The following is a 16,567-nucleotide window of genomic DNA, read 5'->3' on the forward strand; positions in this document are numbered from 1 at the left end:
AATTAAAGGCTCTGAGAAGTCCTGAGGTAAAAAAAGAAAAGAAAAACCCAATGAGTGCTCAGCTTGAAGCAGTGACCAGCAAAAATAGTTACCCAATGGCTCACAAGGCCTCAAGGCAGTATGACCTTGAGTTGAGCCACCATCAGCATGTTAGTCCGTTGGGCCCTTTGGGAGATAAGAAGTGAATAAGACATGACCCTATCTTTGAGGAGCTCCTCATCTGGGGAGAAGGTAGCCAAGCAGAAGATAATAGCCACATTGTGTGGTCATTGCTCTGAGGGAGATAAGCTGGGAAGAGACAGCTCACCCGACTTGGGGGTCAAGGGAAGTATGGCAGACAGGGTAACAGTCAAATGGGGTTTTGAAGGATGAGTAGGAGACTCCAGGAAGAAAATTGGAGGAAAATGACAGTCCCAGTGGGGAACAGCATTTATAAATTATAGTCATGTAAAGAGTTTGTTGTTCAAAGAAATGGAGAGTTCAGTGTGTCTGGCACAGAGAGGAGTAGTCCAGAACAGGACAGTGAAAGGCTTTGACTGCTAGGACGTTATTCTGTGGAATAACAGATCATAATTGAGAGAAGGGACCCGTTGGGTTGGTGTGAAGAGGAAAACCTACAGGCCAGAAGTCCAGTGAGGAGGTTGGTACAGCTGTCTGGGCCAGACCGGAGAGGGCCCAAACCTCACCGAACAGACAGTACATATGACAAGGATCTTTGGGTTGCAAGAATCTAGCACAAAGAGACCTAAGTGAAAATAAAAAGGGTCTTCAGGCACAGATTAATCCAGGGGTTCAAAATGGTGTTTTCAGAATTCTGGGCACCATCACAGTGGTCAAGGGGATGGGATGTTTTTAATGGCCAGAGTTCAGGTCAGTCCTGCTCCAGCCACATGCTCTGAATATGGAGAAGGGGCAGTTTCTACAAGGAATTTCAGTTTACCAGGAGAAGAATGTTGCTAGGCAGGTGAAAGCAATAGCAGACCCCTGTGGATGGTGAGGGCTGCGGCTCTTAGTGGAGGATGGGCCCTTGCCCAGGCCTCTGAGGCTGAGGCTTGTCACTGAGGCTGGTGCGGTTGGGGCTGGCTTCATGGAGGAAGTGGGCCTGGAAGTGAGACCTGAGCAGTGGGTAGGATCTGGGTAGATGAAGTGGGCGTTCAGGGTGAGGGATTTCTGAGAACAGAGATACAGAGGTGAGAGAGAGAAGCTGTGTTCCAGAGCCGGTCAGCCTGCCAGGCCCAGAGAGCTGGTGAAGGAGAGTAGAGGGAGGTGAGGATGTACCTCCTTAGAGGTCTTTGTATGCCAGGCCCCTCTGGCCTCACTGGCTGGCCTCTTAGAACATATAGGTCAGGGGGAAACAGTGGCTTCATTGCTCAACGACCTTCCATGGCTCCCATGGCCCACCCAGTGAGGCCCAAAGTGTGGCCAGGCATTCAAGACCCCAGCAAGCCCTGGCCCATTGCAGAGCCCCTCTGCTCTCTCAGGTGGGCATGTCCACTACACTCAAACACCATTTCCTTTTCTGCCTTCAAGTCTTCGTTTCCATGCCCTGAAACACCACACCCCCCTCTTGGCTCTTTTCATCCATCCTCTGAAGACAAGTTAAAGGCTTTGGCTCCAGGAAGCCTTCAGTGGAATGGACCTCCTCTCACTTTTAAATTCCCAGAGCTTTTTACTTAGGGTGTTTTAAAACACACCCCTTAGCCCAGCCAGCCTGATGCAGGCAGGGTGGCAGTAACATGTGCCTGGGCTTTGGAACCAGTCAGATCTGGGTTCAAATTCTCCCTCAGCCACTAGCTGTGGGACATTGGGCACATCATTTGGCCTTTCCTTGATGACATTTTCTGACGTATAAAATATGAATCAGACCTCATTGAGGCTTAAATGTGGTTATATGTACAAATTTCCTGGCACACAGTAGGCCCTCCTGCAGCTCTCACTATTTTTGTGGTTGTTCAAATTACAAATCATATCCATCTCACCCTCTAGGAGCTCAGGCCAGGAAGGGAATGCGCCTGTTTTTCCCCCCTAGTCCCCTAGTGCTTGGCACATAGTAGGGGATTTGTAAAGGCTGACCTATCAGTTTTCCTAGGCCATGCAGACCCACTCTCCCCACCCTGCCCCGCATGCGTGAGACTGGGGGTAGGCCCTGATGGCCCACACCTGCTCCCTGAGGCTGACCCGGCAAGCTGCTAGGTGCCGGCATCCAGCATCAATAAATTACTGGCGAGTTCAGGTGACGGGACAGATCCAATATCAGCTTCCTCTGTGTCCTGCAGGAACACTCAGGCCCTGGGGATCCCCCTTCATAAGCCTCCCCAACCAAGGGCTTCATCAGAATAACAGAGTTGATCACAGGGCACCTACTGTGTGACAGGCCCTATCTGGGCACTTTGTACTACATTTGATTGACATCTCACAATGATTCTGCAAAGTCAGTACTAGCTCCACTTTACAGATGAGGAAACTGAGGCTTAATGAAGTGAAGTGACTTGCAAAAGACAAAATTAACAGAATGAAAAGCCTCCTTCCTTTTTAATTTGATATAAATCTTCCTGGATCTTATCGCAATTTTTAATTATAATGTGAGCACATACACACACCCACACACACACACATACATACATACATACTTAGGCTATATCCCCAATAAATTCATTCATTTATTCAACAACTATGTATTGAATACCTACTATGTGCCAGGTTGTTCTGGATGTTGGAGATACTGTAGTCAAGGAGACAGAATCCCTGCCCTTTTGGAACATACATTCCAGTGCATGAGAGGAACAGAAACAAGGAAACAAATACATGTTACAATGAAAGGTGGTGCTGAGTCTGTGAAGGTGAATAAAGCAGGGCAGGGGATAGTCACTGGGGGACTATTTTTGAAAGGGCAGTCAAGGAGGGCTCCTCTGGGGAGGTGACATTTGAATGAAATCCTTATCTCTTTATGCTTTAGTTTCTGGAAAAGGGAGATCTTGGACTCAAGGGATTCTCAAACTGCAAGGTGGGCAGAATGTTTCCCCACTTGGCTGTGGTTCCACAGGCACCATGGCATGGGCCATTGTAGGTGCAGAGACATTTTTCTCTTTTTCCTTGTTTGCCCTGAGTGCTTCCATCCAAGGAACCCTTAGGGTAGGGCTTCTCTGAGATGCTTATCTAAGCCCCCATCATATGTTCTCACAGCACCTTTTTGTTTTCTAATTCTCAACCCATTTGTCACGATTTTTTTAAAGTCAGCTCCTCCCTGAGCTTCACAAGGGCTGGGCCAGGTCCATCTTGTTTATGGTTGTATTCCCAACACCAGGCATGGCATCTGACATACAGAGGATACTCAAACAAATGTCAGAATGAATGGCAGATGGACATAGTGGTAATATAAGTTAACGTTTATTGAGTGCTTATTCTCATAACAGCTCAGTGAGTTAGGAAAAATTATTATGCCCATTTTACCGGCATTGAAAACTGAGGCTTAGAGAAATCAAGGCTCTCATCTAAGGTCACTCAGTGGCAGAGCCTGTTGGGAAGAGCACACTAAATGCTGATAGACTGATTGATTGTAGGGAGGCAGAGTAGTGTGGTGGAAAACGCTGTTGACTCTAGTATGAGACATGCATTTTGAGAACGAGCTCATTCATTCATTCATTCGCTCATTTATTCAATAATTATTAAACCTCAGCCCCTGTGCTGGGCACTGGTAGATACAACCAACCAGGCAATCATGATATGGTGTGGTCAGAGCTGGGATGGGAAAGGCCCAGGGGTCTGTGAGCAACCATGGAAGCCCCTGAACCAAACTGAAGGGTCAGGAAGCCTTTCTGGGTGAGGTGGACCTGGAGCAGCTGATTGGCATGGCCAGGCAGACTGCAGGAGGAGAAGCTTTGAAATGGGGGTTGGCAATGGCACAAGCCCTTGGAGGTGGCACCAGCGTCTGGCAGTGGAAATCACTCCTCCCCAAGACTTCAGGGCCTCCTCCCAGCCTTTGTTAGACTGTGGGGCCTGAGTCACTTTGCCCTACCCCAGGCCTGGAACTCTGCCCCACCCCAGGCCAGGATGGGGCCACCCCACCTCTCAATTGTAGGCATTGCTACTCATCTGGGCCCAGAGTCAGAGCTCAGTAAAAAGCAGGTGATTTGGGCAGAACCAGACGAAGGCCAGGTGCACACTCTGCCTGTGGCCCTGAGCCTCTTCCCTTCTCTGGGACTCAGTTTACCCACCTGTAACAGGCAGTTTAGACTGTATACTCTCTGCAGACCCTTCATCGCTTACCTCTTGTGACCCAGTATATTACTGTTAGTATTGGAAGTAGATATGAGCCCTGGTGTTCTGGACTCCCTGTGCTCAATCCCAGCCTCCCTTGGATATCCAGGGGCTCCACTGACTATGATTAAGTGGCAGCCTACTATGTCCTTTCGGTAGGTATCTGGAATGGAAAGAAAGAAGGAACAGTTGCCCTCTATGATCACGACTGCCTACCCCACTCCCAAGCTGGGTATTGTGAGAAACTTACTTCCCACCCAGCATATTCTGGGGCAGGATCCCTGTTCAAGGATGTCACTGACATGAACAGGCCAGCGGTCTGGGAATCTGTTTCCACAGAAGTGGGAATGGGCTGCAGCAGGCCATTCTCAGGTCTTGGCTCAGTCACCTCTACCTGGGGCAAGAGGCTGAGATATGCCTGGTATAGAGTGAGCTGACACATGAGAGGAGAAACTAAGGCCTCCGACCTCTAAGCCTTTTGATCACAGACCCCTGGGCTACTGCAGTTGCCCTCTACTCCTCAATCTCTCCCGTTTAAAACTCACCAATGGCTTCCCATCACATCTAGAACGCAATTCAAAGTTTTTCCCATGGTCTCCTGCCTTCCAGCTCCTCTTCACTCACCTTACTCTAGTCATACTGGCCTCCTTCCAGCTTTTGGAAAATGCCAATCTCTTTCCCACCTCAGGGTCTTTGTACATTCTGCCTGGAATGCTCTTCCCTCGGAACACAGCTGGCTCCTTTTCATTTAAGTAACTCTCAAATCTGCCTCCTCAGAGGCGTCTTTCCTGATCCCCCTAAGAAAAGCAGTCCCTCCTGCCCACTATTTGTTTTCACAGCTCCCTATTTCCATCAGGGCCCTTTCCCCAAGTTGTATTATTGATAGTTAGTTTATTCAGCGGCTGTCTTCCCCACCCATCAGTGAGCTCCTAGAAGGTAAGGCCCTTAGAGATCCCCAGCACCTGGTACATAATGACTGCTCAAGAAGTGTGTTGAATGAATGAAACATGAAAAGTATCAACAATGCTCATCTTCCTCCTTGAATACTTTGCAGCCTCTATGAAGGAGAAAGTGGCATTTATTGGACACATGTTACTATGCCAGGTTCTCTCCTATATTTTATTCTGCTGAGCCTTTACATCCATAACATTCTGTCCATTGTACAGATGATAAAGTTGGGGTTCAGTGACCCGCCTGAGGTCACCCAGCGAAGGTGGACTGATGGGTTCATTCAGTTCAGAGGCAGCCAGTGGGCATGAAGAATGCTATGGCAAATAGTTAGGATTTAATCCCAAATCTGTTTGACTCTACCTGAAGCCTATGTTCTTTTCACTACACCATACTTTCTGCCACACTAGAACTCAGCCCAAGATGGACAACCAGGTTTTTAGATTCTGAAAGGCTGGCTAAGACCCTGATTGCATGGAGAGGTGGTCTGGCTTAGCGGGTATTGAAGTGGGTCTTGGAATGAGACAGAGAGACCTGGGATCAAATGAGGGCCCCACCACCTAGGCACCAGGGAACCCTTGTGGAAAGTGACCATTAGCATTGCTGGGCTAGAGCAACTTTGTTCTCAGGAAGGGAGTCAGCTGTGGGGGTGTTAAGGGATATATTGGAAAAGTCAGGCCATGGTCTTCGCAGTCAGGCAGGAGCCCCTGTACCTCTGGACCTAGGTGCCCTTTGGGTAGTACCTTCCCTTCTCTGAGCCCCAGAGGTCACCTCTGAAAAATGGGCATGCTAGCATGGAACCAAAAAGAGCTCTTAGGAAGATAAAGAGGAAAAATGACTGTGGAGTTGTTGGTGTATATAAAGTAACATGGAAATGTAAATTATCTAAAAATAAGTTTATGTGAAATGCAGAGAGTGGTTGGGACTTAAACGACTTCTTGGGTTCTTTAAGCATTTATTGGCACCTACTGTGTACCAGGTGCTGTGCTAGGGTCTGGGGTATAGGGATGAGTCAGACATGGGCCCTGAGCCCCCTGTCACTGGTGGTAGGGAGCTGAGCACATACAGTGTGGGGATCCCTCCCAGCAGGATGGCAGGGGGAGACTTCTTGTATGATGTGGTAGCAAGAGCCAGATAACCCTAGCTGAAACCTTCCCCTCCTCCCTGCATGACCTTGAGCAGGTCAGGTCACCTCTCCAAGCCCCAGGCCTTCATCTATAAAAAGGGCCAGTCCCCTCTGCCTCTCAGAGTTGCCAGGACATGGCACAATATAGGTATCAAGGTGGGGGACATTGGGATGGGGGTAGCCAGTATTTCTTAGGCAGAAAATGGTCTTGCACTGGCTAAAATCTGGGCCTCAGGCTTGAGTGGTGACTTGCCTACAGGAGAGGCCTGGGGATATGTGGGCTGGACCCCAGGGAACAGCAGGGAGAGAAGCACAGCAATTCCTCACAACCTGTTTAGAAAGGAGGGCAGAAATTCTGGGGAATTGCTCTGTGCCTTTATTTATGTTAGTAATTTCATTAAGGGGGAGGGGGCTGGCTCTACCCAAGCTCAGCTCTGCCCAGGGAGTAGGGGGCTGGTGGGCCACCTGAGTTTAACTCAGCAAGAGATTCTAGGCCAAGGTACACCCAAGAAGACAGGGTATCTCAGGCTGAGTTTGTGAGTGTGTTGAGTGTTGCCTGAAGCCTTGGTGGGGTTGTCCTGAGTGAGGCCATGGGCCAAGGTTGACGACTTCCCTGGGGTTGTCTCAGAGCAGTGGGGCTGGCAGAAGCAAGGCAGACCAAACTTCGGGGAATTTGGGGTGAGGCTGAGGGGAGGAAGTTGGGGGCCCCTAAGAGAGGCGGTTTGGGGTTCCCCAGTGGAACACTGCTCTTCTGGCTCCCGGCTCGTACCAGAGTGGTCAGGCCAGTTGTCCGGAGGGAAGGGGCCCTGGTACCGCCAGCGCCGGGCTAAAATCGGGTGGGGCCGCCCCGGCGAGGCAGGGACGCTGGTGGTCGGGCGGGGTCTGTGCCCTACTCCCTGCGAGACTGGCAGGTCCGTACCAAGCGCGGCCTGCGAGGCGCGGGCCAGGCCCGGCCAGAGGAAACTCGGTCCCTGCGCTGAGCACTGCGCGCCTGCAGCTCCTGCCCTCCCCGCGGCTGCGGGCGCGGCAGCCCCCGCGCCCCCAGGGGCCCGGCCGAGCGGGGGCTGGGCCCCACGGGCGAGCACGGGAGGGGGGACGGCGGCTAAGGCTGCGACGCTCTAACAGGTGGGATCCCGCGGCGTGGTGGAGGCGGGCGCGGGAGGAGGAGGAGGAGGAGGAAGAGCAGCGGCAGCGGGAGCTTGAGCAGGAGCAGGATGAGCCGCGCGAGCTGACAGCCGCCGCCGCCGCCCGCGCTCAGGCTCGGTCTCGCTCCCGGCGCCCGGGGCCGCTCCCCGCCTCCCGCCTCCCCTGGCCGCCCGCGGGGCGGCCCGCCCCCTCTGCACCTCCGGGCCCGGAGCTGCCTCCATCGCTCCTGCATCCCGGCCGGGGGGAGGAGGAGGCGGAGCAGGAGGCGAGCCGGAGCCGCCGCCGCCAACGCCGCCGCCGCCGCCGCCGCCGCCCGAGCAGGACAGAGCGCGCTGCAGCCCCGCGCGTCCGGCCGCCGCCCGTGCCCATCAAGCAGCTGCGCGGGAGCCACACTGCGGGACAGCCCGGGCCGCGGCGCGCCCCGGCCCGGCCCAACCCAGCCTAGTCCCGGCACCCGGCGGCCCGGCTACCGGCCCGCCCCCGAGGGCGCCGGGCGCGGCGGGAGGATGCCGAAGCCGACGCTGCTGCTGCGCGGGGGCTGGGAGCGCGAGCGCAGCCCCGGAGACTCTGAGCTGGGCCGCCAGTTCCGGGACTGGTGCCTGCGCACCTACGGCGACTCGGCCAAAACCAAGACGGTGACACGCAGCAAATACCAGCGGATCGCCGAGGTCCTGCAGGGCGGCGGCGGGACCGGCGCAGGCAGCGGCCCCGCGGCCGGAGAGAAAGGCAAGTTCCAGTTCTGGGTGCGCTCCAAGGGCTTCCGCCTGGGCAGCGGCCGGGAACCCAAGATGGGCCAAGTGGTGTATGTGCCGGTCAAGACAGGCTCGGTGAGTGCGCGCGCGGTGGCCGCGGGCCGGTCCCGCCGCGGGGCTCGGGGTGGGCGGGGGCGGGTTGGGGGTGTGGATGTGTGTCCGAACGTGTGTCCCTGAGGTTGTCCGTGGGTCTGGCTCGCCCGAGGCGCACGCGTCCCTGCTCACCCGCCCACCCCGACCCGCCACGGCAGCGCTCCCGGTTCGGGGTGTCCCTGCCCCCCTCTGCGCCGCTGCCCGGGCTGTGGCCGTGCCGGGCAGGCTGTCCCGGGCTGCTCACCCCTGCATGTTCCGTCCTCCCGTCCCCTCCCCCCGCCAGCAGGCGGCTGCTCCGAAGCCTGAGCCTCCCCCCACCCCCCCGCCCGCCCCGGGGCTGCCTGTCCCGGGCGCCTCGCGCTCCCGCCCCCGGGCCGGCTGGGCGGTGTGTGTGTCTGTGTGTCTGTGGTGTGTGTGTGTGTGTGTGTGTGTGTGTGTGTGTGTGGAGGGTGGTGCCGCGGGAAGGGGGGCAGGGGCAGCCACGGGACGGGGAGTCCACTCGCCTTCTCAGCGCCTGGGGAGGGGGCCCGCCCGGGCACTGTCTCCCCGACCCCACCCGGGGCTGTCCCGGGGAGGGGCAGCCCGAGCCGCAGCCTGGCGCAGGAGCAGCCTCCCGCGGGTGGGTGGGGCGCCCCCTCCGCCCCCCGGGCCCCTAGCCTCCCCCTCCCTGGGACGGGGGCGGCCTGACCTATCCATCCTTTCCCCTCCCCCGTCCCCGGGGCTGGCCCGGTCCGGGCGGGGTGGCGTGGGGGAGGGGGCGGGGAACCGCAGCCGCCGGGAGGGAGGAGGCGGGTGGCCGGGCGGGGGCGTCCCCTCCGGCCCGGGGCGCCCTGGAGAGGGCGTGCGGCGCGGGCCCCGCGGCTCCCCCGCGGGACCTCATTGTTCTGCAGCGGGTGGGGGCTGGGGGGGCGGCTGCTCCCCGGGCGCTGCTGAGCTTTGAACTTTCCGTCGCAGAGACCCTCCATTAGTGCGTTCAGCCCCCGGCCCTCCCGGGCCGGGCTGGCCTCCCTCCCTGCCCCCCTCACTCCCTCCCCGGCCTCGCCCGGCCCGAGCAAGCGAGCGGGGCCGCCCCGCGCCGGCCTCCCTCCCTCCCTCGCTCCCCCGCTCCCCCCTCCGTGCTCCTCCCCCGTCCGGCCCGCCCGCCCCGCGCTCAGCCCCGTCCCCGGCCGGAGCGGGCTCTTCACACACAATTGATTCGGTCGTTACGAAAAGTGCACTTGTCCCCTCCCCCTCCCCCTCCGGCAGCCGCCCGGGCCGGGCCCGCGGGGTGAAGGGGCCGAGAAGGAGAGAGGCGCGAGCCAGGGAGCGGATCTGGAGGCGCCTCCCCCCGCGCCCTGGGGACGGGGCTGCAGGCCGCGGGGAGTGGGGAGCCGTGAGCGTGGAGGGCGGGCGGCCCATCTGCGAGGAGCGCTGATAACCGCGCCGCTGCCTCTGCGGTCGCCAGCAGCCCATCTGCGCCGCTGCCGCCTCCGGCCGGACCCTGAGCAGAGGGCCAGGCCGATGGGCGCGCCAGGGCCGGATTCCCCAAGAGGAAGGCTGGGGCAGTGTCCCACCCCGCTCAAGTCAGGGACCCCTCCCAACCTAAATCAGTGCTCTCCCCCAAACCTGGAGAATCTGGATCATTTCCCCCTCCCCTGATGAAGCCAGAGACCCCTTCCCCAGCCCAAATCAGTGCCCACTTTCCCACAAGGGGAATATGGGTCATTGCCTCTTCCCAGCCTAGGTCAGCCCTCCCAACCCTGCTATTTCCTCCCTCCCTCAGTTCTCCCCCATCTTGGGCTAGTGTCCCCAGCCTTGGTGAGGTCAGTGACCCATCAGATGGTTGGCTGGGTCTGTGCCCCCTACCTTGAGTCATTGCCCTGAGACCTCCAGGCTTCCCAGGTCAGTTAGTGGCCCCCATCCATCCCATCCAGGTTATCCCTCCCTAGTGAGTTGGGAGTCTTGGCCCAATCTCTTTCTTAGTCTGAGGCAGGAGCTCCCAATACACCCACTCCTGGAGTTGGGGGGCAGGTGGTAGCTGGCTCACTGGTTTTCTGTGTGGGTGGACCTCTCCTCTAGGGAATGGGCATCATGGGGCAGTCCCCCTAACCCATTTGCCACAGTCACAGCAGAGCAAGGGCACACGTGTCCATCCAGGCCACATGCAGTAATTGGGTGCTAGGCCTGGGTCTCACATCCTGCCAGCCCAGCAGTCTCTTCAGACCCTTCATGAGGCCCATACTGACCTGCCCTGGCAGCAGGGGCCTCATAAGCCTCCACCCTGGCTCCCAGACCAATAATAAGCCCTCCCCAAGGGACCACCTGCCTGGGAGGCAGAGAAAGGGGCCCCAGGCCTCCCTGCCCAGGCTGCCAGGAGGATAACAAACACAACAGACGTGCCCTCCTGTGACAGCCCGCCCATTGAGCTCTCCACACCCGCCTGCCTGGCCTGCTGGTCCCCAGAGAGCCTGTTAGTTACCTGCCACTTGCCCAGCCAACCGGAGCCAGCCACAGGAGATGCCCCTAGTCTTGCCACCCCCATATCCAAGCACCTTCCTGGGGCTCAGTTATTATTTTTACATTTCCATTTTCCTTTTCACTGATCTAAGAGGAGTGAATCCTGCTGGGAATTCAGGGGCAGCCATAGCCTGTTCCGGGGAGGGGCTGAATGGGACCTTCTTTGAAAGGTGCAAAGGACATCCCCCATTTTCACTCACCCCCCACACACCCTCACACACCCAATTAAAGTTATCATTGCCTCTGGTGGCAGTTGGGGGAGGTCCTGTAGTTTTGTCTTGGGTGGGTTTTGTGAAGGTCATTGGGCCTTAAACCTTTGTCTCAGGCATTTGTTTAGCACCCACAGGCCTCGTGGGGGGCACTGGGGCATTGGGGTGGGTTAGACTCTGTGCCTGCTCCTGGAGAACCCAGCTAGTGGGGGAAGTGGGTACAGCTGTGGATATGATCAAGAAGCCAGGCAGAACAATTTCAGGAAAGTGGGGGCGTGGGAGTTGGGTCATCCAGCAGCTGAACATGGGCCCCCTGCGTGGGCTTGGTCCTAAGGGTGGCCATGGTGTGTCGTCTCTCTTCCATGTTGCTGCCCCCTCCTTGGGCCCCCTTTCCTCCTCCCACAGCCATATGCGGTGCTGTGGTTGGGGCCCTTTCCGAGTCCTGGCCAGCAGCAGGTCGATGATCTGACACCACTTGTCCTGTCCCATCTGGCCCTGAGCTTTTCTGGGTGTGTGTGACAAAGGCTTAATCTGTCCGGACGGCCCAGGGCGGAGAGGAGGGCAAGGGGAATTACACTCTGCAGGGGCCTCCTGCAGCTGGGGCCCGGGTGGGGGGCGGGGCAGGGCGGGGGTCGAGCAGCAGAAGCCTGGGTGTGGGGGGAGAGGCAAGTTGGTCTTCAGTTTGCAGGTTGTCACAGGAAATAGAAGTGGAGGCGGAGGACTGAGGGGAGGAGGGCGGAGTCCTCCACACTGGGCACGGGGCGCTCTTGGGGATAAGATCTTTTTATGACAAGAGCCAGCCAGGCCTCCTGGCTGAGCAAAGCCTGGGTAGGATTTATTATTTCTTGAGTTTGGCCTGCTCCGGCCTCCGTGGGCTGCCAAGCAGGGGAAGCAAACTCCTTGGAGGCAAGACCCTCTGATTCCGTTCCAGCTTCAGCCACAAAGTGAACCAACCCCTTTCCTTTTCCTCTGGTCTCTCAGAGCTGTGCTGTCCTCAGGGCCTGCGGGGGCCTCAGGTTATGTCTGGGGCGGGGCCCTGGACCATCTGTCAACTCCCAGGATGAGAAAGCCCCAAGGCTTCTTGGAGATAGATGTTCTCAGCCCAACTCTGCCATCTTCTAGATGGAAAAACTGAGGCTTTGAGAGAAGTTTCTGTTGGTAGGGAGTCAGGACTGGAATGCAGATCTCTGTGCTTCACTGTGGCTTCTCCATGGCCCATCACATGCCAGGATCCCCCATTAGAGCACCATTCCCCGAGGGGAAATGCTGGATCGCCCAACTCCACTCTCAACACCAGGCTTTTTCTGAGCCAGACCCCAGGTGTTCCGCTGGCCAAATTGACTAATGGTGGTCTTTTCCCAGTTTGCAGACAACGTTCATTTAGTGGAGAGCATTTTCACAGTCTTCAGTCTTTCTCCCCAGAGCTTTTGTGTAAACCTTTGGCACCTGCGGCCACTGGTCTAGGCGGGAAATGGCCTCTGACTTAGCACAGTGTAATATATGTTGTGACCTTCGGTTGAATACCTCAATATTTCCCGCTTTTCTCCAAATTATCACCACAGTGACCCTTTCCGAGTTACTATTGTGAGCACATCACTGTGCTGGGACGCTGTACATGTCACTGTGCTGAGACGCTGGTCCCAGTGACTTTTCGAATTCTCACAGCAGCCCAGGTCAGTGCTGTTACTGTTACTGGCATCCTTCAGAGGAGTAAATTGAGGCTTAAGGAGGCTCAGAATTTCCCTAAGGCCATCACTGCTGGGGGCAGGCCCTGAACTTGGGTACTGCCTGCGCACATGTCCATTCTGACCCTGTCAGAGGTGTCTTGCAGCCTGATCCAATTTGAAAGCCTAGGTCCTTCATGACAAGCTTTCAGTTGATTACACCTTAATCTGAATTAGTTTAGAAGAATCCCTCTGGTCAACATGTCTGTAATCACAGGCTGGTGCTTGAGGCAGGATTGGCTCCCTGGGAGCTTTCTCGGGGCTCACTAGGACAGAAATGGAGTAAGAAGGGAGGAGGCCTCTGTTCTCCTGGGTCCAGGGGTCCTTTGGGAGGAGGTTGACAATGAGGGCTGGCATGGGCCCCATTTAAATTTTTCATGGCAGAGTGGGCTATTTTATTAAGTACGCCTCAGTGATTCAGGTGAATGTGGTCTTGGGGACCCTGGGGGACTGCATTTGGGAGCCTGGGTGATGTTGAGGGATCAGGCTCTGCCTTTCTGGGACCTGGGTCACTGTTTGCTGGGGGGGTGGGGGGGGTGGACAGCATGTCCCCTTCTCCTTTGGGTCAGACCTGAACGTCTAGGAGTCAGGAAGTCCTGTTGGGAGGACTGGGGACTAGGGAGCCTGTGGCTGGGGCTCCTCAGCGACCACGTGACCCAGCCTCAGGCTAACCTGGGCTTTTCCAAGCCAGCTCTTACCTTGGAGGTGGTGGGATTGAGGATTGTGCACATGTGCGTGAGCTCATGAGTAGAGCATGTGTGTGCACGTGGGGCGGTGTGCATGTGTGTGTGCAGGCAGAAGCGTGACTATGTGGGTGTGAGTGTGCCTGTGCCTGTCCATGTGTGGCTGATGATTCTGTGTGCCGGGAGCAGTGTGTGTGTGTGTGTGTGTGTGTGTGTGTGTGTGTAGAGGTGGAGGGGAGACTGCATGCATGTGAATGTGTGTGATTGAGCGTCTGTGTTGACAGATGTGCAAGCACCTGGGGTGTGGGCATTGGCAGACCACGAGTGTGCCTGTGTGCGTGCACACATGTTCCGGATCCTACTGAAAAAACCCTGTCAGCCTGGCAGTGCGGTGTTGACAGCGGTGTCCTCCATCATAGCCAAGCCAGCCTGAGCTGCTGCTCTGGCCTTTGCTGCCCCTGGGGTCTCAGCAGCTGCCTACTCAGAACCTACCTACTAGGTTCCCTGTGTTCACTATGAGGGAGGGAGTGGACATAAGAGGTAGCGCCGTGTCCCTCTCCCCGCAGTGGCCAAGGCATCTCCCTATTTCCAGCCTTTTTCTCCTGCCTACTCCTTGCCCTACAGGGGCAGCAGGATAAAGCTTGTGACCTCAGCCATGGTGGCACTTAGTAAGCCCAAAGCCAGACATCATGGGGGTCAGGATGAGTCCTCTCGGGAGAGAAGGCTCTGGACTTGAAGTGACAGGGCCAGGACCTATGGGATGCTAACCAACTCAAACCACTTCCTTGCATGTGACCCAGGTAAGTAGCCTGCTTGACCTGGCCGAGTCTCAGTTTCCTCATCTGGGAAACAGGCCCTAAAGCCCCACTTCCAGGAGGCTTGGCAAACAGGAAGAGCCTCTGCTATCATTTGAAAGGACATTCTGCTTACTTGTGTCAGAGCAAGCCTGGCCCTTGGACCCCAAAGCAGGAGAGGGAGCAGAACCGAGGTGGGCAGCTTATTAGAATAAGGACTCCTGAGTCTGCTTTCTGCCCCTGGCCTAGCCTGACATAGAGGGGAAGTGACGGGCTTGGGGTTTCAAGCCAAGGGACTCTGCCTTCAAATCCCAGCTCTGCCTTTTTACCAATTTGGCCTTAGTTTTTTATCTGTAAAATTGAGCTCATAATCCTATCTTGTTCGTAGGACAGGTGTGAGATGACTGTATTAATGCATGTAGAGCCTGAAGAATGTAGCAAGTCCTAGGAAATGATCGCTGCTATGTGATCTCACTGAGCCTCAGTTTTCTCACCTGGAAAATGGGGGTGGTGATGAAAGATGACATGGGTATTAAATGGGACAATGGAAATAAAGTACCCAGCCAAGTTCCCGGCACATAGTAGGTGGGCAGCAACTATTAGTTCCCTAGAGATTGTGTCTGTGTCTTTTCTCTATCTCCAGTGCCATTGGGAGCCTGGTTCATGTTGTATTGAATAGTACAGAACACCAGAAAAGTCCTGGTGAAAAACAGGTGTGACATGAGCCCCCAGGGCTGGGAACATGAAGACTTAAGGTCTCTGTTTGCCATCACTGGTTCCTGCCCTAAGCCTCAGTTTCCCTAGTTATCACACAGGGAAGTCTCCTGTGGTCCCTTCTGCTTCTGAATCCCTTCCTGGTGCTGGGGGTACCAGATCCCAGAGGTCAGTGTACAAGAGGGAAGAGGGTTGCGGCTTTACCAAGGTACTTACCAGGTAGGAAGGTATAATAGAAGGCTTAGCCTCCCAGAGGCCTCTCACACACCCCCGCCCCACCCTTGCCCTAGTCGCTGGTCAAAACCCTGAGTTCTGGGTTCTTACAGAGAACACAGTGAGGCTGCTGTAATGACTGCCTCCCTCTGGCAAGGGTCTGAGCACATCTCCCATGTTTTCAAGCCCCTGCCATTTGCCAGACACTTTATTTCATTTAATCTACCCTGGATTCTGTGAGGTAGCTGAGAACCTGACATCAGAGAGGCCAGGGACCCTCCCTGAGTCTCACAGTGAGCAAGTGGCAGGGCGTGGGTTCCATGGCTGTCTGACCCTCTAAGCCTCTGGGTGTGGAGGCAGGGGTCTGCAGGTGTTGTAGCCCTCCCACGTCCCCACCTCAGGCTCATGGTGTCCTTTCATCTGAGGGCACTCCACAAAAGCTTCTCAGAGCTGCAGACAGCCCTCCCACTGGCCCAGACCCAGCCTGGTGGGAGACAGATGCCACTCCTCCCCCACACCCCTTGCCTTCTCATCTCAACTACAGCTATAGGCCTGACCAGGCCTGGGCAGGCTGTGAGGATTGGGGAGAGGGAGGAGTTGGGAGGCTGGCCTGTCCTCTCCCCACAAGGTCATTGACTCCCCTCAGCATCCAATCCTCTTGGCCACCCTGGGACATGGGGCTTCTCAGCTGCAGATGGGGAAACTAAGGTCGAGAGTGGAAGGAACTCGCTCAAGGTCCCACCGAGCCTCAGCACTGGGTGTGAGCCCATCTGGTTCCAAAGCCTGGAGGGTCATTCATTCTTTCACTTGCTCACTCATTTGCTCCTCTCACCGGCCTCCCCATCTCAGCAGCTCCATCCTTCCCTTGCTCGGGCCACACCTGGAGTCATTTTTTATTCCTTTTTCTTACCACCCTCCCTCCCCATGCAACCCATTTGCAAATCCTATTGGTTCTACCTTCAAAATACATCTCAAATTTTATCTTCTCACCACCTCCACTGCCACTAGGCTTGTCCAAGCCGAGAGATGCATCCACCTACCTACTAGGTTCCCTGTGTTCACTCTGGACCCTGTAATCCCCTCTGACTCATACAGCCAGAGGAAACTTTGCAAAAAGCAAATCAGATTCTCTCCCTCTTCTCAGAACCCTCCAAGGCTCCGATCTCATTCAAAGCCCCAAACCAAAGCCTTTCCCAAAGCCTACAAGGCCTTGCATGATCTGGTCCCAGCTGCCTTGCTGCCCTCAGCTCCCTCCACTCTTCGTTTATTCATTCAGGCTCAGCCACACTAGCCTCCTTGCTATCCCCTCCTTGCGATCCCAGAAACCACCAAACACAGTCCAGCCCCAGGGCCCTTGTACTGGCTGTTCTCCCAGCTCAGAACACTCTTCCCCCAGGTGTCTACATGGCTGG

The 16,567-nt window shown here is 56.2% G+C and overlaps 1 protein-coding gene across 2 annotated transcripts in view; it reads left to right on the forward strand.

The window, feature by feature from the left end:
* Positions 1-7,786: 7,786 nt before the first annotated feature.
* Positions 7,787-16,567, forward strand: part of NOL4L (nucleolar protein 4 like) — a 123,451-nt gene continuing 114,670 nt past the window's right edge. The window contains exon 1 of one of the 2 annotated variants that reach the window (XM_019748480.2): positions 7,787-8,304. In XM_019748480.2, coding sequence (XP_019604039.1) covers positions 7,984-8,304 — 321 coding nt within the window. In that variant the 5' untranslated portion in view covers positions 7,787-7,983. The remainder of the gene's footprint in view (positions 8,305-16,567) is intronic. The other variant, XM_019748479.2, reaches the window with a different exon arrangement.

This window comes from Rhinolophus sinicus, linkage group LG13 (assembly GCF_036562045.2).
Source record: "Rhinolophus sinicus isolate RSC01 linkage group LG13, ASM3656204v1, whole genome shotgun sequence".
In the NCBI taxonomy this organism is placed as follows: Eukaryota; Metazoa; Chordata; class Mammalia; order Chiroptera; family Rhinolophidae; genus Rhinolophus; species Rhinolophus sinicus.